This window comes from Drosophila santomea, chromosome 2R (assembly GCF_016746245.2).
Source record: "Drosophila santomea strain STO CAGO 1482 chromosome 2R, Prin_Dsan_1.1, whole genome shotgun sequence".
NCBI lineage: Eukaryota > Metazoa > Arthropoda > Insecta > Diptera > Drosophilidae > Drosophila > Drosophila santomea.
In genome coordinates, this window is record NC_053017.2 from 5,623,195 (window position 1) to 5,646,351 (window position 23,157).

Genomic DNA, 23,157 nt, shown 5'->3' on the forward strand with positions numbered 1-23,157 from the left:
ATTCTTTATTTCTTTAAAGACTTAATAACATTCATTATCCGCATATATTTTACGCTACACAGGGATTTTGGCTTAAGTTGTCTATGGTTGGATATGATTTCGCTAGTAATGGTCTTAGTCTAGGTAACACTTAACCATCTGTTCATCGTTCAAGAGAGAAAAGGATTTTCTCAGCAGAGATATGCCTTAAGTTGTGCGCCATACATTTAAGTGCAGCAAAGTCATTAAAATAAACATCACACATTCGATTATGGAAAGGTTCTTAAATAGGCAAATTATTCATACTTCCTCCAACAAAGAGTTAGAACAAATGAAAATAATGTAATTACAGTTTTTAGACTTCGATGTGAGAATTTGATACGTAATATGAGATATGACAATAATATTAAAATGGTTTTTCTTGTACCAAATGAAATACATTCTAGGATTTTGTTGGCTAGATTACATTCTAAGATTTAATTAAAACCAGAGCCCTAATCGAACATTTGTTATTTTCTTTTAATAGAACAATGTGTACAGCTGTTATCCTAAAATTTTAATAGCTTATGAGTCTTACGTTAGTTTCTTAAATTCTATGGCTTTGGCTACTTACTTGAGTTCATTTATACAGTTATGCGTTCCATTGAAAATATTTGACTGCCTCTTACTTTTAAAGCAATTTCTTAGCCAACAACTTTGAGCATTTTCCCTTAGACGACAAGCAAAAAAGGCCAAAGAGGAACAACGACATTTCAATGCTTCACTAATAAATGTGTAATATATAAGTACAGTAGATTTACTGATATGTACATACACTAGTTAAGCGAGCCGCACACGCGGCGTATACTTGATGTGACAAAAATGAAATATATACACACAGAACTCAATGGGGTTTTAGGCCGAGTGGCTGGCTCCACTGTTCATTTGCTCCCAGGTTAATTGTTATCTACGCTGAACAGCCTTCTCGCTTAATTGGCTAGACAGGCGGCTCCTGTTGATGTTGCTGCTGTTTCCCGTGTTGCTGCTGTTGATGTTGCTGCTTGTGCTGCTTGTGATGCTGCCACGGCTGCTACGGCTGCCAGTGCTCCTCTGACAGCAACATCCCTGCCCAACTGCCGGGCGGAAGCTACAGAGAAATGCTATTAAGACTGGCAGCGCGTAGAGGGAAATGCGTGCAATTGATTTGGAAGCTAATATGCGTGACCAGGGCACCGATGAGCCCCACATCGCCCCAAATGGCGCCACCGTTGCTCTACTTGCGCTGGACGAGGCTGCTGCTGCTGCAGCTGCGGCCGCTGAAGTTGCTGCAGCAGGGCGTCGGCTCTTCTTCAGTTGTTTGTCTAGTTTGTGGAATCAAAGCGGGTAGAGGGTCAGAGGGGATGGCAAATGGAGAGCGGTGCGGAAGGTTGGCCACAATAGTGGCCCCAACTGTTGCTGATGTACTCGAACAAAACTGGGAATGGTATTCCAATTTTGATTGAGTTAACTTTAATCTTCTGATCCACCAAAAGCTAAATTCCTAATCTGATTATCATAGTGACGAACAACACATTATTCGGAAAGTTGGCTTTAGTTGGTGGAATACTTGAAACAAGTGTATTTGCATTCTTGTACAGAACGACCATAAAACCTTTTTAATTGAATTGCCTTAGATTATTAATGTAAAAAACGTTAAGGATATTTTGTTAGGAAAACTTCTCCAAATTCGCATATTTGAATTTAATAAAACTTGATATTTACAAAGACTAAAATGACATGGTATCATTTTATAAATCTAATTTACTCTACTTTACGACAACTGCAATAGCTATTTCTTGGAGTGCACAGTTCTTGTTGACCAACTAACCGCCGGATGATTGATGATCACTCACCTTCGACCGAGGACTGAGCCTTGTCCATGGACTGACGGGACTTGGACATGACCGTCTCCCGTGACTCCAGCACGGGAATCCTCTGGTGCTTGTCGCTCTCCACGCTTTCCTCGTTGCTCTGCCAGTACACGGAGGAGATTTTGGCGACACACTGCAGTCGGATTATGGCCGGGAAATGCAAGAACGAACGAGCAGGGAAAACTTTCATCAAATCTGTGTACATTGATAAATGTGTGGGGGGCTGTGGGAATCGGGGACCATGGCGGATTGGCCATTCTTTTGACGACGTAGTAAAAATTTTATGCTTTCATTAACTCCCCCCCGTTTACATCCAAATAACCCGAAAATGACCCGCATACATCTCCGCAGCACACACACAAGTATGCACACCAGCACACCCTGTGCCACCACATATGCAAACGGACTGTGGCCCACACGGTGACCAAGAGGTCGTTGCACAGTGGATCCTCACATAGTATTAACATATTTTGTAATCCTACGGAAATTGAATCCACAAGAGTGTATGCAAACGAATGTATAGTATAGTGTATATTTAAAAAATAAACTTATATATACCGAATAATAACAATTTGTGATCGAAATCAAGGAAGGAATATTTCCATTTTTCGTTTAGTATAATTTAGTTATAATGTAGCAATTAGTCATAAGGCTGCCATGTGATCCGATACGTTCCGGCATTTGTACTACATGCAATAAAATGAAAATAGAATAGAAAGAAAGCTAATGGACGGAATAAACGGCCAATCAAACGGACATGCCTATATCGACTCGGCTCTTAATACTGATCATGAATTTATATACTTGATATGGTTGCAAATGTTGTCTATTCAGATTTGTGAGTATTAATTAATTATTGACTTATTTGGAACCACTGTGCATACTGGACATGTCATAAGAGCCCTTCATCTGCCTCCCGCGTTCGCATGAAATTTTGTGGCTTGTTCAACACACATTTGCACTCGTAGTGGTTGGGGTGGTTGGGGTGGTTGGGGTGGTTGGGTGGTTTGGTGGCTCGGCGGAGCGGTGGACGGTGGACGGTGGAGCGGATCAGCGGGATGTGATGGCCGGTGGGTGAGTGGCTGGCCAACTGGGTCCGAATGGATAATAATCAACATGAGCTGCCATGTTATATTGTCGCAAATTGAATCACAGCAACAGTGCGCTGGCAAATATGTATGAAATGGATAGCTGATGAATGTATCAATTTTCATGGGCTGTCCTTGTGCCCAAAAGCAGCTTATCGCATCTTCTTGAGGGGACTTTTATGGTGACCATTAAATAGGTTACCCTTAACTTTAAATATAAATTGTGTCATATTTAAAGTTTATATTTAGTGCATTAATTTTTCCCATATTAACATGTATTTTTGCTAGAAAGTCATTCCATCATATAATAACTTCTCACATCATACCATCATGTTTAGCAATGAAAGATTTTTCAACTTTATTCAGAAGTCGTCGTCACTAACTCACCTTTAGTTTCATGTCGCCATGCTTGAAATGTCATCCTTTCACCCGGAACTCCAGGCCCAATCGGGCGACCTCCAGCCCCTCGCGGCCCACAATCAGGGGTTCATAAGGTCGCAGCAGGGAGCGGTTCGCGTGCATCCCGTTAATCAGCCAGCTGAGATGGCAGACCGGCCTGGATGGCGCCGAAGTGCAATTCACGCGGACCATGTCGCCAAGTTGGTACCGCGGCTGTCCGCCAGTGATTTGTGGTCCGTGCTTCGGGGTCACTGCAATAGCGGAAGAGAGCAGAGGCTTAGGATAAGGGGGATTGCTGTTTAATCATAGAGGGAATTCAGACAAACTTTGATTTTAGATTTTCTTATCAGATGGACTCTAAATTTCGCTTTATCTCTAAACCAAGTCTCAAATAATCACCGAGCAGCTGGCAAAAATAGCTACTCCAACTGAAAACTGAAAATATGATGGCCAATGGCTAATACCAGTGTTAGAAATTGTTTTATGTATTGGTCTGCAAATGTTTGTATTTGACCATATTAGAGTATAGATTTAATATTATTTTGCCTGATTGGGGGTTTCACTTCGCCATTTAAATTTTATTTGCTTCAGAAGCCAGCGTCTGAAAATTCAAAACAAGAATATCACAAATGCAATAACACTACCTAATTGCTCATTTCGCTGAAATATAAGCCAATTGTTCCTCGCTAAAACCGAAAAGAAAAGCAAACAAAACGCATATCTGAAATGAAGCTGTTGTTGCCAAACAAGATTGATGCTTAATTGGGTTTTAGTTTTCAGCCAAATTCCATACCCAGCTGTTAAGCGTGAGCTATCAGTTGTGCAATTAAATCAATTCCCATTCGCAACAAAGAGGACATGCAAATGCAGTTTAAGCTCAACTAAAAGGGAAAATAATACAAATACGAAAATGTCGAAATGCATCTCCTCGGTGTGCAATCTTTGCACGTTATAGTTGCAATTGATTTATATCTCTTTGCCGTTGCGTGCCTTTTGTAGGTCACAGTGTTGGTCCTGGCCATGAAGTGCAGCTGCTGGACAGATGGCGATGGTGGCCCAAAAGGACAGCATCAAGGGGCAGGAGAGCAGAGCCATGTCTGCTGGTCCAACTGGCAGCCTGCCAATTGGGCCAAAAGCTGTGAAAATCGACCAAAACTAAAGCGAAACTTCAATTAAACATAATCGATAGTTCAGCATTGATGAAAAGTTAGGAAAATGAAAGGAAACTTCAACGTTTATCGCACAAAAGAATATTTCTTTCCCACTTTTTCATCTGTTTCTTAATAATGGCAATAATTGCTCCCGGACTTTTGCCAAATACGAACCAAAGAAGATTGAGAAAATTTATAAAGGTTACACAGTGAACCAATTTTGATGATATACCCTTTTTCATTATTAAGATCTAACAGCAACGTTTTTTTTTTATAAATTGACGACGGGCATAAAAACTTAAATTGCAACAATTAAACCCAAAATACATTAAACTACCTTCCAATCTCTCTAAAATATAGTTTTAAACATTTTTTAGGGTCAATCGATTTTTATGGCAACTTTATGTTTTACCAATTAAAGAATATAGAAGATCCAATACCAGGTGACTTTGTTTACAGTAGTGTGCCAAATAAGGTCAAACTAAATTGCTTTTCCCTTCCGGGCAAAATCCTTTGTGTTTTCTGCTATTTTTTCCTCCCATTGTTCGGCTTAACCGAACTAAACTGCATAAATTATTATTTTCAGCGAATATTTTTACGCTCCCCTGACATTGATTAAGAGGTTGATATTTTGTGGCACTGCTTTTGCGCTTTGCTCCCTTTAATATTTGCTTAACTGTTCAACATATTTTTCCTTGTCGTTGGGCTGAGCGACTGGGGCTTATACATATCCCCTGTTGTGCTCCGCTCCAGTATCAATTGGTAATAATTGCTGGGCATTTTTATTCTTCAGCCGCCATTGTCCGGCTTTGTTTGCCTCCGAGGTCCTTCAGACAAGGGATCAACATGGATCCAGTTTGTTTTGCTTGGGCCGTGCCCACGGGTTTTTCTTTGTGCCGAATTTTGACGAACAATGGATTCAATTGAGCAACTGAAACAAATATCTAAGTAAATCGGATGCCTAAATAAACTAACCATTTTTCACCATAATAGCTTTTTGGCCCACGCATCCACACAAAAAGGGTCAAGGGAGCGCAATTGATTGAAAAGGAACGAGTTTCTGGGACTTTTAGCATTTCTTCTGTGGGTGGGAAATTAGGCCCACCAACGTATTTTTTTAGAAAAGGCTACTAATGGCTAACTATGTACTAATAAAATTATATAATATGAAAAATAAATGAATTGTCAATGAAATAATTTAATATAGTTTTGTTTTAAAAAAATATATATAAAATTTAAAAAATTAAAAACAAAAGCGAAATGTAATTAATTGCCTTTTTTTGTAATTGATTAGCATTGATGGTTTAGAGTAACTGAATTTTTTACCAATTCGGTCCAGTATTTTCTACATGTGCAACTGCATTTCTGCCAGAGATTACGTTTAACCAATTTTCCCAACCGGATGCGGCCATCATATGCAGCTGAACGGGGACGACAGCCTTTTCCGACCATTTACCGCGCGTTTCCAACTGGGGAAGCCCCGTTTTCCTCACACACACATTTTCAATTTCCTCGCGTACACTGCAATTATCGCATATGTTGACTCCCCAGTTGATGCTGTCTAATCCAAGGAAGTGGGTCAAATGCATTTGGCAGACTGAAAGGCTTTTCCCCCTAATTGCATGCTATTATATTGGCCACAATGCAGATAATGGAACCAATCTATAATTTTTAGTAATTCGACAATTCAAATGAGATTTCCGGACCGCAATTTAATTGTACTAAATCCTCTATTTATCTGTTTCTTTTCCATTTCCACTGCACCATATTTGTCTCACTTTTCCAAATGCCTTTTGATGGCACTAATTTTATTTTCATTTCTCCTGGCCCAGAAATTCATTAGGTTTATTGATCCGCAAATCGTCATAGTCATTATGGCTCTGATTTAATCCGCTTACATCTGAACCGAAGAGCGGCTTTCGTAATCAACCCAAGGGGAATGCGTTCTCTTCCGATTTTTCTCCATTAAAGTCTAATCGTAATTGAGTAATTTTTAGCCGAAAACGGAAGCTCTGATTGGTGGACTTTCGCCCCTCTCTCTGTTCCCCAGTCGAGGAAATATTTAGTTAGCCTAATTATGCCGGAACAGTCTCAACATTTCAGTGGACGGAAATGAAGGTGAAATTTACCGTTTTCAAGCAATTGTGCTGACTGCTGACTGCGGTTGTTGTTAAACATCGACATCGAAATGGGGCTTACCATTTGAGTATTTGGGTCAGATGTGTCGTTATCCTACGCACCAAATCCTCTTCGAGGATAGATGGATGATTTGGTTGGATTGGCCTACCAGGTTTGTTTATGATTTGATAATAAGAGTGCACTTTAAATACCTACAAAGTTTGTTATTTAAAGGTAAATTACTCTATTAGTTTCAACTCTTTTTACATGGTTCTCTTTCTGTTCCGATTCAATTTAAGCTTATCTAAAAGACCTTGGTAAAGAATCCTGCTCGTATTCCACTTGTATTCTAAGTTTTCATCCGCAACAGTTTTTCATATTGCGTTCGGCCATATTTTTACGCCATGTTTGGTTGGATTGCGCAAAAATTTCAAATTAAGTTGCAGACTGGGCGAAAGAGAGGTAAGATGGCGAGAGAAAGAGAGAGATGGAGACCGAGTCTGGCGCTGTGTAAAATTCCCGAGTCGTAGTGAGCAACAGAATTGCATCACGTACATGGGCAATTTGCCAGTGGAAAACATACAATACAAAGAACACACACACACATTAAAGCTTTGTGTCGACCAGGAAAAAGGATGGCCGAAATCCTTCCGCCCCCTTTACCCCGCCATCCCAATCTCTGTTTCCCTGAGCCCGCTGGCTTTTTTGGCACAGGTTTTCTCCTCGAGAATTTGTAAATCGCAGCGAGAAACAATGCCGGGCATAAACTAAATAAATGTGAAATATTTTATACATTTTCGTAGAGGGTCAGAAAGAGACAGTGTGTTGGAAAGTGAGAGAGACAGAGTGGCTTGTGCGAAAAAGAGACAGCTATTGTTGCTCAATAACAGATTACTTTTCGTCGCTTGGTTCCCTTGCTGCAATTAATCTTGGCGCTTTTCTTCCGCCAAGTTTTAGCTGTCCCTCTCTTTCTCCCTAAAATGTATCCATCCTGTTCTCGCCTTGCGCCCTCTCTTTCTCTGGCAACTTTTTTTGGCCACTTTCACTTACCCACAACAATCATGTCCTCGTGACCGGAAACCGTCTGAAACGAAGGCGCCTCGCCGGACACTTCGCAGCGATATCGGCCAGTTGACTGAAGACTAACTGAGCGCAGGACAACGACCACGTCCGTCGAGTTTTGTAACTGCAAGAAAAACGCAAGGAAAATAGGGCCACTAAGTGCAGAGACAAAAGTGAAAGCGCGTAAACTTACGTACTATAAAACAGAAACTGTATTTTCTTAAACAGTAAACAAAAATTCTTTGGGAGCTTACATAATAAAATTTAATTGTCATGTTTAAAAAATAGGCAACGTCGATTTCCTTAACTTAAAGATAACTATTGAACAAATATTTGAGCACTCAACGATACGGAGCTTTGATATTGCGGCCGTTATCGTGTCAGGTATATCCTTGTAGGGATAATAGAAATTAAGTTTATTACTCTAGGCTGCATGATAATGCCAGCTTACTCCAATCCCACATCCTTTTACACATCGAGTAAGGATGGAATTAGTCTCATGTTATGTTGCAGTCTGCATTTAATCTAGGTTACGTACACTATACGCACACACCTACTAAAGTAGAATAGACTATGAGACCATATTAGTTTACAATACAGGTACATATATCCAGTAACAAACTCTGTTTAAGATTAAACTTGAAATTTAATTAATGCTATGCATCTGGAGTTATCTAAGCATCCAGTTATCTAAAATAGCCAGCCTAAATTTGAGTTGGTTTTTGGAGCATTTTCGTTGCCATCATCCGCATCCTTTTCATCGTATTCATTCTCTTCGTCGTCTCCCTCCTCCTCTTCCCCTTCATAATCATCATTATCGCCATCATCCTCATCCTCTTCCTCTTCCTCTCCAAGGATCAGCTCGGTCAGGGACTCCAGCATCTTCCCAAGATCCTCATCCTTCACGGGCATCACTTCATCTATAGATCCAGCAGTGGGCGAGACGTGAAAGCTCCGCATCGAATCTCTGAATTGAATGGCATCCTCGAGATGCAGGATGCTTAGATTCTCCTTGTTGCTTAAATTCCTTGCTATTGTGTCGCTCATAGGCTGGCGAATTTGGTCGGCAATCAAACGGACGACGTCCTCGTGATCGATGGGCGGCACCGACTCACCCAGCGATTGCACCAATTTTGACTTTCTATTGCTCATTTTAAGCCCTGCCAAAATCTAATGAAACAATTTTCAAGCACTATACATTCTAAAATTTCAAACCTAACAATTATTTCTAGGGATTCTATAAACGCTGATAGTTGTATCTGAAATAATGTTTCGCTCTTTGCCTAGCAAGCACAAATCTACCAAATAAATAAATTTTATGATGATTTGAAAAAAAAGTTGTAAGTCCTTAAAAAGATTTTGTAGTATATTTATGAAATTGCTGTTACTAATTTGGTAGCAATTTATAATTTATGGAGAGCCCCTAAAAGTCACTGCAGTTATTACTTACCTCAACATCCACTCCTGGAAGCGGGAAAACCTGGCCCGGGGGCATGTCCCTGGGCACATAGCGGTAGAACTCGAAGCCATCCTTGTACCACTTGACCGAGTACAGTGACTCCCCGTCGAGATCGAACTTGCAGCCGAGCACGGCATCCTCGTGGCGCATAATGTGCTTGGGGATTTTGATTTCGGTCATTGTCAGGCATTCCACGGATTCTGGAAGACAAAAAGCGGAGGAGAGACAAAGAGTTATTTGCTTGAAATTCAGACGTAGTGTGTGCGACTTTAATAGGTCCTTAGGCGTGGGCTGGTTTAGCGGTTTCAATGCCAGTGGCAGGACATAAATAACTTGCAGCAAGTGCATAAAAGTCAAGGAAATCGAAGGAAAGGCCTCCCCACTCACTGTACTCCAGAAAGGCCACCCTAAGACTAGAACAATGCGCTTTTGTTTTGCCAACACAATGGTTAGTTGGCTGGGAGTGAAAGTGAACGCGACTAACTTGAGCAACGTGTCCTGGTTGGAAAGTTCTTTCCCAGGCAAAGATGCTGCCTGGGTGCTGGCGGTGGAAAAGCTCTTGGGCCTCGGCAAAGTATAACTCAGTACTCGAGACAATGCTGCAGAGAAATGAAAAGTTGCCAACTTATTTAACAGCCCAAGACAATGACGGAAAACTGTGTGTAGTACGCCCGCTCACAACTGGGCGGGCAATTTGGGTCACGCAAATCGAGATATAAAATTAATATTGCAGCTCTAAAGTGAGCAGTCGGAAAGTGGGGCAATCCGTGGCAGAGCAGGGGATTGTGCTGCTTAAGCCATCCAAAAGGAATTTAGGATCTGCCTGATTCTGTACAATCTGTATATCTATGCGGGCTGAAATGCTTCTTTAAAAACATTTCAACTTCGGTACCACGGGTAAGGGACGGAAAAGTTATTTATTTCTTTGTATATATTGTAGCGTTGTAAACGAACAAAGTAAATATTGTTATTAAAGTAAAGAAAAAACTTGTAAAATAAATTAAAGAACTATAAAATGACCTGTTTGTGTTTAAATTCGTTTTTTTAAGCCAATCGTTCATTAAAATAGCTTTGCTTATGAGAGGCCTTGTTTGACTTGTATTGTATTGTATTGACTTGTTGTAATATCATTACCAAACAAGTCCTCAATTCATTAAATCGTAAATATTCCTAACTTGCAAAGGCTTAACTCTACTCACTCTCAATTGGAATGTCTTGCGTCACAAAATACAAAAGGGTAAATTAACCAAGACCTTTACTTATTCACCCCTCATACTAATGTAATTCTCGAGCCAATTTATACAATAATATATAACTTTCAACGCCATGTTTGGGCTCAATCAAAGCCATGGTAAGCACATATTCTCGCTGTCAATTCAGAAATAGAACTCAAAGTAAATCCCACTCTTAGCATTAAGTCCGTCAACAGCTTTCGAAGTTTATTTTTGGACGGGCTCACAAATAACAAAGCAATAATGCTTAAAAATACAAGTGTTGGCGGATCGAAAGACAGAAATGACGTGTGCCTAAATATAGGGCTCAATTTAATTGCCCAAAGAGAATAGGCCTTGTGCTTTTTTTAAAGAAGCTTTAGATGGTGTCCTTACAGGGTACTAAATGTTTTGAGCTCGGCCAGTTTTCCGATTTCATGCTTTCTGTGGTCGTTAAACCAACGCAGCGACAAACAAACAAACAGAAAGCACAATGCAGAAAGGCAGAAAAAAGAAGAGCCGCCGCCATTGAAGCCGATGACGACGTAGATGATGATGGGGCAAATGCTGGGCTACCGGGAAGTGGGCGTGGTGCTGGTGCCCCGCCCTTCCGTGGGCTTTGCCCCTTTGAGTGCATTTCCGCTTTGCGGCGGCGGCGGCAACGTCGGCGTCGGCGTCGTTTGAGTTCTTTTTTTCCAGCCGGTGCGTGGCTCTGCTTTGGCGGACACTTTGTGCAATCTACGAGTGTATTTCACCTGTGTATGTGCGGCTTAAGTATAATTTAGCATTTTGCACTCTCCAGTAGTTTGTTTACTGCTGCTCCGTTGGCGGTAGACAAACAAAGTGCGTTGCCAAAAGGTTTCCGTCACACAAAGGACCGCCGACACTGAAGGCTCCTCAGTCCTCCTTTTTCATCGCGAAGTAAGAGAATTTTTAAGGAACCACTATGAAAACATCCTTGAGGCACAACAAAGTTCTAAGGAGCTTTAGCCGGCCAGTGACTGAGGAATTCTCATTTGTTGTGCATTTTTAAGCTTACTTTAGAGAAAATGTTAAATTTAAAACGAAATAATTGCGAACGCTATGGTTAAATTGTGTGTTGTATGGTCGCATAATAGTCCAGTAAATGTATTTTTAAACTTAATGTAAAAAATCAACCATAACACTTTCTGATCCCACGCCTTAACCAAATTGCCAGATTTCCAATTACCCCGATGCCCTCTTCGGGCCATTCGTTATTTAAAGTTCTATTGCATTTCAAATGTTTCGATATGAAGGCTTGTTATTCAATTCTTCTGTTTGGTTGGCTTTTAAAAGTTCTTTGGGTTTCAATAATTTGTTTCTTTTGCAGCTTTCAGTGGGACAATTGCTCGGAGTGATATAGCAAATTGCGTTCTTGATTACAATCCAATTTGTGTTGTACATGAGGATTGCGGTTTCACACTGAATAGCAAATGCTTGTTAGACTTGCATAAAAATGTTATTTATCATAAAAACCAAGCGAGTGGGTTACAGTAGAAATATACAAATTAAACTATAGATATTTATTATATGTATTTGCAGCTTTTGAATCATTTATAAGCGGACCCTGTCCAAAGGATAAACAAAAGTGCCCATACAAAAATTATTTATCAGGAAAAACTTTTGATAATGCTTCCAAATAAAATATCCTAAGCAAACACTAAAATGTTTGTCATAAATGAATAGTTTTTTAAAATTAATTCTTTTGGGCTTCCTAAGAGTCTTTACTCAAAGAAATCACTGTGAAGAGCATTCCACGTAGTGACGAATCGCACCAGAAGAGTGTGCAAAGACTACTATATAATTGTTCGGTTATATAGAGTGATACACCAATTGAAAGAAACGAACTAAAGAGATTGCATACCAATTAAAAATTATATAGTACAGGAGAAAAAGCGATATTAGTAAACAAAATAAAAATCACGACTAATTCGGCTGTTGACATAACCCACAAAATTATTATTAAAAATGCGTTTCGAAAGACACCTTTTTTACAAAATTTTTACAACTTTTACAAAAGTAGATATTCCAAATTTTGTACGTTGCAGGTGTTGTCGTCACTAGTTTTTAGCACAGTAAAAGGTGTTTACTTACTTATATGGCCAAATCTGTGCGTTACTTTTGAAAATTTTCAACTGCGCAATTGTAGGCCTTCAGCAGCCAATTAATAAGACAGAAATTGGAAAGTTTTGTCATTTAACTTAATTGAGAAAAGCCAATGCCAGAAAGCCAAGTTAGGATTGTGCGCCTGACACAGCCGGAAAGTTTTCCATTTGACGTCGTGTAAACGTCATAGATATGGCCGAAAAGGGATCACTCACCACTTTCTTCGGCTCACCTTAAAACGAAGCGTCACAGACAAAAGTTTGCTACTTAATTATTGTTGATTTTTAAATGATTTCATTTGCCACCCGAGGGCAACAAATGTCAACCACAGACAAAAGTTATCCGCCCCCATTTACCGAAACGAGTTTCTTTTTGAGGTTTAGTTGTGCTCGAAATCTAATTCAATGTTAGGGGGAGCCCAAAATTGCTGGGGATGGGTGTCAAGTGCAGAACTTTACTGCCAAAGTTTAGCTTTGCATATCATTATGGTTCTCTGATGGGGTGAGCAATGTCCTTAGTAGCCTAAATATTGTGCCAGGGGTGCTCTTCATAAGTAACTAATAAACTTTTCAAAGTTTGAGGGCAGTCGATTTTAAAGGCGAAACTTGTCGGGCAATTGATCTGGGACGGTTGATGAATTTGTAGAACGGCCATATCAATTAAATTCATTTGTATGCACAAATGATTTTTTTTAAATCGAAGAAACAAATATCCAATTATGTGAAGGGGTGCGATAGAAAATTTAAAATATTTAAAAATTTTTGTAAATGCTCCTATTTTTGTCACAAATACTTAACGCTAGATGGAATTTTGCTTGAAAACGGCACAAAACCAACATACAAGAGAATTATTATTTGGCATAGAAACCATTTTGCAGTCAAATGACGAGGATACTAACTCACTGAAGCGGATTGGTTACACAATGCAAACATTGTGTATCAATCTCGGCACTTGTTTCCCCTTGATCATTCGGGAAATAAGTCCGGAAAATTCTGTGCAAAGCAATTGCAATTTTCAATTCACATCTGACTGTCACATGAGCTCAACTCAGCTCAGCCTGGATTTGACTCCCCTATTTCGCTCCTCCTATCAATAAAGCTGGCAACTGGCAAATGCAAAATGCAATTAATTTTATTAGAGTCCATTGAAAAATCGGCCCACAAAAGGGAGGCCATTGTGCGGAAGGTTGCCAAGCCAAGAATTTACGGCCCGGCCAAGGCTTCACTTACAATGCAAATTTTTCCAGACAGCACAGAGGAGACAAGGAAATTATGATGCGGCTGGGCTCGAGAGCTTACCCATGGGTTTTCTGGGGTTGTGGGCGGCGTTGCGGGTCCGAATACGGAGCCTTGAGCAAATAAAGATGTTTTTCCAATGTTTAGCAGACGCCAGCAGCGTCAATACGCATCAATCCCCGCCTGCATCCTCCGCAGACTCACCATAACCACTCTTGCCAGCCAAGTCAGTCGCCTAGAACGTGCTTAATCTGCAATCAGAGGCGGAAGTTGGTCTCCCCCTCCTAAGCCTGCTCCTCCTACTATGCTCCGTCTGTCTTTCTGTCTAGTTTAGAGTCCGGTCCCCTCTTTATTTCAGCTGCAGTCTCAGTCTCAGCCTCGACGCGATACTCTTGGAAAGGGTATTGTAATTTGAGCCTCGAAAGTAATCCTTTCTTATTAGTGAAAATAATTAGTGCATAAACTTAATATCCTTTTTACATTTCTAAATAAGAATTCTTTTACTAAATATTGTTGCCCAATGCAGGCACATGTATTATGTAATTGTTAAACCAAAAGCATCCTTTTTATACTTTTGATTTGATTGCAATGCATTTTATATACATATCTTGTATAGATCATTGTTATCCGATCCTTTCCCTTTAAAAATATCTCAAGAGTATTTAATTCTTCGTTGTTTAACCTTTTTCACTTCCCTTTGACGACTAGTGCATCCTCGTTGTCCTGGTCGTTGTCATTGCAGCGGGAAAACGGGAGCACGTCTGCCACTCCCCCTGGGCGGCCCAACGCCCCTTAACCCCTTCTGGCCACCAAAGCCAACAGCTCCCAGTTGTCAGCTCAGCTCAGCTCGACTCAGTTCAGTTTTTGCTGCATTGCAGGCGCACTTTCATTTGCATATTTCGCAAAACGAAAGAAAACAGGAGGGAAAAACAAAAAATATACGCCATTACGTAAGGGGAAAGATTAGAGATGCTAAAAACTTGGCAACAATCGATCGAATCCCATTGAGTCTGTTTCATGTTAGATGGTTAATCGCAGGGCGCATAAAGTCACAAAGTTGCGATATCGACTTGACTTAAAAGAATTTTGTTACAAACTTACCACTGTCATTTGTAAGCACTGTGAAAAGCGCAATATGCGACTGCTGTATGGATTACAAGCTTAATCCTTCGACATTTGTGTGTCAACAAATCCATTCATTATGCAGGGGCTATATTATTCCATCTAATTACCTCCAATTCAGTAGTCATCAATCCGAAATACCTACTGCATAAAATTAACCAGGCCAAGATAGGTCTTCTATCAAAGGGACATGCATAATGCACTTTATTTTCTTTAATTAGAAAATCAATTAAATTACTCCAACCAGGCACAGCTGGAATAATATAATTAAAGTTCACTTTGCCTGACAAGCGAAATAATATCAAAGATGTCAGTGCATAAGTCGCAAATTATCCCACACATGCATACACATAAATAAATACACGAACTTCAATCATTAATCATAGTACTGATTGCCAAAAAATTATGATAATTTAATTAAGAAAGAATGCCTGCATATGCTTTAAATTTAGTGTCAAATTGCCGTCATACATTTGTAATATAATTACGAATAGACTTCTATAAGGGGAATTCATAAGACTGAGTTCAACCTTTTTACTATTCATGCTGATGGCCAATAAGCCGACACGTAAGCCGACAATCTGTTCGCACCTCCCCACTTCGGACCCTTCGATGGGCCCTCAAGAACACTTTAACTCAGCCTAATCGCTGGGAAAGGCACTTAATAATCCTTATAGGTATTTATGATGCCTTTGCAAGCCAAGCGAAATCTTTAATAAACTCCACTCGAAGGAACCTCGAGTGTTTGCCGTCTGCAGGAACTTTCATTAACTGAATCAAAGGGGATATCGGAAGATATTGGAAGTGTGGAGAGTGCCGAGGGTGGGAAAAGAGGGGAGTGCGTGTCGCTCAACATTAGTTTCATGTGCTGCCAATAAATGTGTGCTTCCCTCTACATCGGTCATCGTACAGCGGACATCGGTGCTCGGTGCTCGGTGCTCGGTCTTTGTTAGTTACAATTTGGCCAGAAGTGTGCGCCACGTTAACTTAATTTCATTATTTGTTGCTCGCTCCCAGTTTTCCCCAATTTTTCCCCCTTGTGCGGCACGCGTACGTGACCCCATAATAGGAAAATAAGATTTCTATCTATAATTCAGGCAGCGCTCGCTCAAACCCAAGTCGGCTAAGTGCCCGCAAATAATAATCATTTCAGTGTCCCCCGTTTGTCTAGACAGAAATTGTATTTGTCAGTCATTATTATTACTTCGCTCTGCTGTCGCAATTGAGCGTGGAAGGAAAGCTAAGTTAAATAGTAAGCACGGATCTGCCGCAGAAACTTTTTTGCTTTGACAACCCTGCCGCAAAGGGAAGCGGAAGCGGAAGCGGAAATGGCAAAAAAAAACTTGAGCATGTTTATTTATTTAATTAAATGCGACAGCAGAAAAGTTTCACTGGTGTTTCCTATACATACATATATAGATATATTTTTTGTTTTTTGCTCTGCCACTCGGCAATCAAGCTAATTAAGTTGAAGGTTTTCGCACACACACACAAAATTAATATTAATAAAATATATTAATTGCGGTGGGCGCCAAAAAAGGATGCGCAACTAAGTGAATTTAATTTATGGTTCAGTCATCCGCAAGTTTCGTTTGCTGTAATAATTGGAAGTCATTCAAACTGATGTTCTTTTTTTGCAAAAACTAAAACCATTTTCCGCTTCATGGAAAAGAATCAGTCGTTTTAAAATGTGTACAAGTATTGCTGTTTTCTTTTGCAACCTATAGTAAAATCGTTATTTCTAACCCCTTTATCATTTGAAGAGGATATTTAGGGGCTTCTGTAAACCCCAATCAACATCTTCATTATCTCCGCAAATCAAAAGTCTTCTGCTAATTCTCCCTTGTGGTTAACCGCAACTTTCGCTTGTTTGCCAGTTAATTTTGTTTAGTTTTTGCTCAGCAGTTTGTTGAACTTAATTAAAAATAAATAAGAGGCGGTGGTGGCAGTAGCAAACTTGCTGTTTATTAAAGGCTTTGCGAGGTCTTGAGAGCTGAAGGGATTTTCAGCAAGGATTTATCCCCACGACCTGACTGCCTTGACTTTGCGCATGACTTTCTGAACTTAACAAAGTCTTGGCAGGCTCTCGAGTATCGATTATTAAATGAATTTCAAATAAGTTATCTCGCAGAGAAACCCGTGATTATGAATTGCATTTAGAGGGAACAAGTGTGTAAGCTTCAAACTTACCGAAACATAGCTGGAGCAGCAAAAAGATGAGGGCGCCATAGGCTAATGAATATCGACAGTTTGTTGCAGGACCCATGCTGTGTTTTCTTTTTACACTCTGCGTTTCCCTGTTAGTTGCTTCTGCTAAAACTTTAGTTTTTCAATTTGTTGCGGAATTTTCGGTTATTTTTCTTGTCCATGCTCGCGCTTTTCTATGTTTGCCTTTGCTTCGTTTGCGTTTTCTTCATGTCTCATTTGTGCAATGCAATAAATTTTCCTTGACCGCCAACGAGGGAAAGCGTCAACCAATTGCTTTTCTTGTTGTTTTGCTTGTCGCTGTCGTTGCCTTATTTATATTTATTTTCCATGAGCTCGTTTCTATTTGCTTTTCCTATTAAGCATTCGCCCACACAGAGACATCTATGGCCAGTCACATTTACATGTTATATCCTGCCACTATTTGTATTTGTCTCACAGTCTCGTTTCCTTTTTCGGTGTAGTTTCCTGTTTCGTTATTTTTTGTGTCTCCCAACGCACTGAATTTAATTGAAATATCAGCAAAATTCGCCTAAGACCATCTGAAAATAGAACAAATAATAATATGTAGAATATTTATCTTGGTTAAAGCTCGGTTTTGTCAAACAATTAAGTTGTTCTATTATTATTTAATCATTGGCCTGAGTGGTTTGATTTGCGTATAATGGCCTTTTCTTTGGTTCTATTTTGGGCTGCCAATTAATGTAACCGGTATCCACTTCTGGGCCCCATAAAATTTATATATTTGGAAACTCGAAGCTATTTTAATTCCTCCTTTTTCGGACCTGTGTTGGCTCTTGCCTCTGCAGACATCCGTATAGTATTAAATCTTAAAGCTTTATTAAAACAATATTTTATTGGAATGATAAAGGGATTATATTACAAGTTGGCGAAAAACTAACTTAACTCGTATATATTTATTTCTAATTTAGCGATCATTGCACCACAGAAATCGTATAATATATTTGTATATGGAAAGTAGGTAATAGATTCTCTTTTGATACATTTTTAAACTCCTTTTACGAGTATTTGGAACGCACCTTCTGAACTTGATCTTTTCTGTCTATATATCATTTCAAAAGTTATTTTAAATTGCGAGTTGCCTAAATACTGCACGGAATTTTTGAAATTCGAACTGACTAAGTCTTCTCCATAGCTCAACATTCCAGCTGCCAATGTTCTGAAGCCAACAAAGACAGACGCTTACAATTGTCATTGCATAGAAACAAGAAACCAAATGAATTAATCATACAATTTATGGCCAATAACTGTTAATTTGAATTAAATGCCCTCCGAAGCGAAAGCCCAAAGGCAAAGCCCACAGCTCAGACCCAAAAATCATTGAGCAAAGGCATAAATTAACAATACCATTGTATGGCCCGAAAATGTGTAATTGTTCTCGGGTAGGCAGAATTAAATTTGCATAAAATCAATTAAAACCAAAAACTCTCGGCAAGCATCCAAGGCACTTGGGGGAAAAATCTGTGAAAGCCTTTTGGGCAGAAAGTTTTCCGAAATCATGTTTTGTAATTAGAGGCCATGAATAATTTTAGCACCTTGTTGTCATCTATTTTAAGAGACACGCATACACTGAGTCACATGTCGAACGGTGAGTGGCTTATGCAAAATAGTCGAGTCCGACCCTGAGCGCACACACGCTGCGTATACTTGATGTTGGCTCCTGAGCCGAGTCTTTTGCATAATTAATTATGTGGCAGGCCTGGTACTGGCTTGTTAAATATGCAAATAATCGGAGAGCAAGGTCTAAGCGGACTTAGACACCAAAGGTCACTCACATCTTTAAAATCATAGCTCCTAGATTTTCCTTCTTAAATTTTGGTTAGAATCCCCTGTTGGAAGAGTTCTTTTGCCCAGCGCTTTAAAAAGATTTGCCTATAAGGCCATGTCCAATAGCTCGTTGTAACACACACAAACACACTTTTTGGGGGCGATGAAGAAGAAGGGGAATATTGGGGCTTAAGCGCCTCCAACGAGAGCTCTCTGAATGCCGTATGAAGAATTGACTGAATGGCCGTACGAGAAATGCCTCACTGACTGACTGACTGAATGCCTGACTGACTGAATGCCTGACTGACTGAATGACTGGCATTGCCCTCTGCGTGCTTGTGTGTGTGTTACCCATTGTGGGTATTGCTTTGGTATGTGTACGAGTTCTGGGGCCTTGAACAGCCCTTGACGTTAGTTCTATGGACCTGAGAATGGCTTTAAAATTTAAGCCACAACTGTGCTATGCTATTAAAGCATCTGCAAGCATATAAAAACAAATTTTTAATATTTAGAAGTTTTAATTATTATAACATTTGAGACTTCTTAGACTTCTACTTTATATAACAAAAAAAAAGTAACTTTTTTTTTAAATTTATTGAACGTTTTAAATTTAAACGTTTATCGAACAGTCCATCAAGTTCCAAAAATATCACATCATTTTCGTGTCATCACAATAAAAAAGAAAAGTATTTGCCAAGACCTGAACCATTAAATCCAGAGCGGATGAGATAAATTACATGAAACTGAAAAATATGTTTCCCTCAATAACGAGGGTGGTAATCTTTTTATTTATCGCAATATTTGAGTTTTAAGTGTCAATTGATAAGGCCATAAGGGTCAGCGAGCCATGGAACTGACCTCTGGCAGAGTTTCGCAATTTAAGATTGTGCTGGTAGGAGTTTTCTTCCCGCTTCCTTGGTTATCCCCCGACTCGCCCTGAACTAAATGAGACTAATGAAAGCCCATAACTCAAAGACCGGACAGAGAATGTCCCAGCTCGGCAACTCAAATTAATTGGCATTGTACGGGCATTTCAAATATATGGCGGAAAATGGAGGTGTCCACACGTCTGTGGTCAAAATTATAGGATCTATTGTGTCGTATTTTCCTGTTAACATATTTTAATGCAACTACCTTTAATCGTAATTTAATGGGTATCAGACCAGTCAATTTAATTGTAAGTTTTTTAAGTAATGTGTTCATCATAGATATCACCTCCCAAAGGACTAAGGATTCATGATATAATCATGTTAAAAAATAATTTAAAAAGCCAACAAAGCCTTGTAAGCCAAGCTTACAGTTTAGAAACAACTTCTGGTTAGTCGATATTATTGTGTCCTTGGCTGTCCCTTGCCCGTAGTATATTGCTGTTGGCCCGTATCCGGCTATAGAATTTCATAATTATAATAATTTATGTTGACACCTGAGGCGTGTGCACAAATTGAACTGGCCCCTAGGTCCGCGCCAAGTTAATAAAACTTTAAGTTACAATTTGTGTGTTGCTACGTTGCTGTGTTTTCCTCTTTATCTGTCCTGAAAAATCCCTTAAGAAATATGAGCGAAATTGTATGTCGCATAATACTCACTTATTGCCTTGCCGGCGATGCCTTTCTTTTGTTTTTGGCTTAGCGCTATTTTTCCAGAGAACTTTAGAGAACTCCAGTGGGATGGCGTTTTTGTGGGCGACAGTGTTTTAGCCAAGTTTACCTTTCGCTCTCTCACCGTTTTTGTTGGCGCTGGCCCACGTGCATAATAATAACAAATGATTGGTTGTCACGCACGTAACGGTACTTTCGTTCATAATTTATGCATTTTAATTTGTCAAACTAAGTAGGAAGAGATGGGAAAGTTCCACTCGCTGATGAGAATAAATTCGTGGATTTCAACTGGGGGAGGATTAGTTTTCTTTTCTTTCACCCAACTGCAGTGGACTTAGTTTGTTTCTCCTTACTTTCGCTTACATTTTATTCATAATTTGCCATCTCACTGCAACACAAGCACACACACACCCTGGCAAATGAGACACTCACACAATCGCACGTACGCACGAGTGTCCTCGGTTTTATCGCGATTTTCAGGACTCGGGGACTGGAGCAAACTGGAGTGGAGAACGGAGAATCGGGAACGGAGAATCGAGAATCGAGAACTTTGCCGCCACACGGACTTGTGTCGCCTTCACCAACCACACAGCACCAATAACCGACCAAGACTAAAAGCTTCGCTCTCCTTATTACCTGGTTTTTACTTGGCGCCCAACACGCACACCCCTGCACACCCCCGCACACTCGAAAACACACACGAGCCAATTCCCGAACTGAAAAACGACGACCGGATATCAGGATAAAAAGCGACTAGAACGCACAAACTGGTTCGCATTGTCTGAGGTTGCGAGTTACGACCGTGAGAGAGCTCTCTCTCTCTTTGTCCGGAAAGAAAGTAAGAGAAGGCGGGAGAGAGCTCGCGGTTGGTTTGTTTCAATTCCATATTCCACAGATGTAATTTAACAGATATGTTAGCCCATCTAACAGTATGGATGTTATAGCTTGGGCAGCAGAAATAGTGGGAAATTTACAGGTCAGCTGAATTTTAACAGCAGCACAACAGAATGCCAATTTTGGGCCAAACTGAAGATTGCGATTTAAAATTCATCAACTTCATTTTATACTTATTGAGCAGTCTTAAAAAAGTTATTAGTTATTTTAATGCCAAGATTATCTGGAGATGCATATGCTAGTCCAGTTGCACTACGCAGGCGGATGTAATGCAGTGATACGTTTATTTAATCACTAGTTAAGATTCAAGATCCTAACAAAAATACAGCAAATTAGTAGAACTTTCTTCGCTCAAATACTCCATCGCGTGCCCCTCCAAATAAACCCAGAGATGATGTTCGTCAAATGCCTAGTTAAGTCCCGCAGAGCCTGCACCAATAGCATTTTCTATGATACGCACACAACATTGGTAAACAACGAAAACAATAGAAACAAGTGGAAGAACAAGGAGCAGAACAAGAGGAAGTTGGAGAAGTAGGAAGTAGGACAAGCAACACAGATCCTTGCCCAGTGAGGCATCAATAGAAAATACCAATAACATCGACATCATCCTCCGCATCATTAGCCCAAACAAAAACTGCTGACTGGGGCACAATGCCAGCAAGCAAATCGGTCGAGGAGCCTGCCACTCCCCCAATTCCGTGCCCCAAACCCCTATCGTGAAGCGTCTATCCCCTAACCCACCGCTCACATCATTTCTAGACCATCGTAACCCTAGCTCAAGGGGCTCCAACTTTTTTTTTGTGCTGCACATGCCCCGCTGGCAATTTGAAGTTGAGCCAACAGCTAGGAGTTCTCCGCTTTCTAGTCCTCCCTCTCTCTAGCTTCGGCTTTCACTCGCCTCTCCTAGTTCTTACACCGCGAATAAAATATTTTCCCATAGCCATTAAAAGCATTATTTCTTAGACTATCCAACAATATGCTTAACAATGCAAAATTATTCTAATTCACTTGCCAATCGCTACAATACATATTTAATAAATCTTCCCAAATTTCCACTATAATTTCTCGCAGTGCATCTGCCGGCATCGGCTCATTGACAGTCATAACGCTGAAATGCGCCTCAACTTGAACTAATTTGTGCGCAATTTGCGCGAAGAAAGGCGTCGGAAGCACCAAAGGCAATGCCAAAGAGAAAGGGACATACAGATATAGCCATTGAATGGGGAAAGAGATGGGGCGACTCTATGCGAAAGAGACGGCTGATGGGCGAAGAAAGAATGGCAAGCATTTGCACTTTTACTTAAGCGTAAAACTTTTCTTTTGCAGGTTGCAGCCAACTAATTTCGCTTCCTTTTCCTCGAATGGATGGAAAAAAGCGATGGTGGCATAGAGACATTGAGAGATAAGAAGAGATAGAAATACTGTTGCTGATTGCGTCAACTTTTTCTGCAACTTGCTTTGTTTCAAGTTGTTTCTGTTCTCTGGAGTTTTTATAGCAAAGTATATGGGTTCTAGAAATAAGTGTTACCTTCAAGAAGGAAAATTCATTTCATCACTTTATAAATAGACTTCGTGTTCTAAAACATTTTAATGATTTCTAATTTATTCCAAGAAGCCAACACGGTCATATTCTAGGCGGATCTAGTGAAGAAATAATGGGTGTCTTTTCGCCCTAACACCTACTTTAAACATCATTTGTTTAATTTCGACATGTATCTTTTGTTTGGATTTTGTGTGTGGCTGTGCAAATTGCATAAATTTGATTGCTTGAAATTCAGTGTAGGTGAGAAGACCTGTCCTTTGCGGTCTGCTCCATGTCTTTTCTCTCC

The 23,157-nt window shown here is 40.0% G+C and overlaps 3 protein-coding genes across 3 annotated transcripts; 1 reads left to right on the forward strand and 2 right to left on the reverse strand.

Moving 5' to 3' along the window:
• Positions 1 to 729: 729 nt before the first annotated feature.
• Positions 730 to 21,029, reverse strand: LOC120446245. Its single transcript, XM_039627117.1, is given in 7 exon segments — positions 730 to 1,319; positions 1,851 to 2,001; positions 3,344 to 3,606; positions 7,675 to 7,810; positions 9,137 to 9,345; positions 17,031 to 17,587; positions 20,420 to 21,029. Coding segments are annotated over 6 exon segments (1,233 nt in total). The 5' UTR covers positions 17,107 to 17,587; positions 20,420 to 21,029; the 3' UTR covers positions 730 to 921.
• LOC120446246 (acidic leucine-rich nuclear phosphoprotein 32 family member B) lies at positions 8,313 to 8,920 on the reverse strand. Its single transcript, XM_039627118.2, has one exon. It carries the CDS (start codon positions 8,836 to 8,838, stop codon positions 8,377 to 8,379), a length of 462 nt encoding a protein of 153 aa, XP_039483052.1. The 5' UTR covers positions 8,839 to 8,920; the 3' UTR covers positions 8,313 to 8,376.
• On the forward strand, positions 11,537 to 12,060 carry LOC120446247. Its single transcript, XM_039627119.1, has 3 exons — positions 11,537 to 11,658; positions 11,708 to 11,860; positions 11,920 to 12,060. Exons 1-3 carry the CDS (start codon positions 11,571 to 11,573, stop codon positions 12,018 to 12,020), a joined length of 342 nt encoding a protein of 113 aa, XP_039483053.1. The 5' UTR covers positions 11,537 to 11,570; the 3' UTR covers positions 12,021 to 12,060.
• Positions 21,030 to 23,157: the final 2,128 nt, after the last annotated feature.

Excerpts from the sequence above, each read along its gene's own strand:
- LOC120446246 (XM_039627118.2), bottom strand. The coding sequence starts at position 8,838 with ATGAGCAATAGAAAGTCAAAATTGGTGCAATCGCTGGGTGAGTCGGTG.
- LOC120446247 (XM_039627119.1), top strand. The coding sequence starts at position 11,571 with ATGCCCTCTTCGGGCCATTCGTTATTTAAAGTTCTATTGCATTTCAAA. Across the intron at positions 11,659-11,707 it reads TTATTCAATTCTTCTGTTTG|CTTTCAGTGGGACAATTGCT; the intron begins GTTGGCTTTTAA and ends TTTCTTTTGCAG. Across the intron at positions 11,861-11,919 it reads TTATCATAAAAACCAAGCGA|CTTTTGAATCATTTATAAGC; the intron begins GTGGGTTACAGT and ends ATGTATTTGCAG.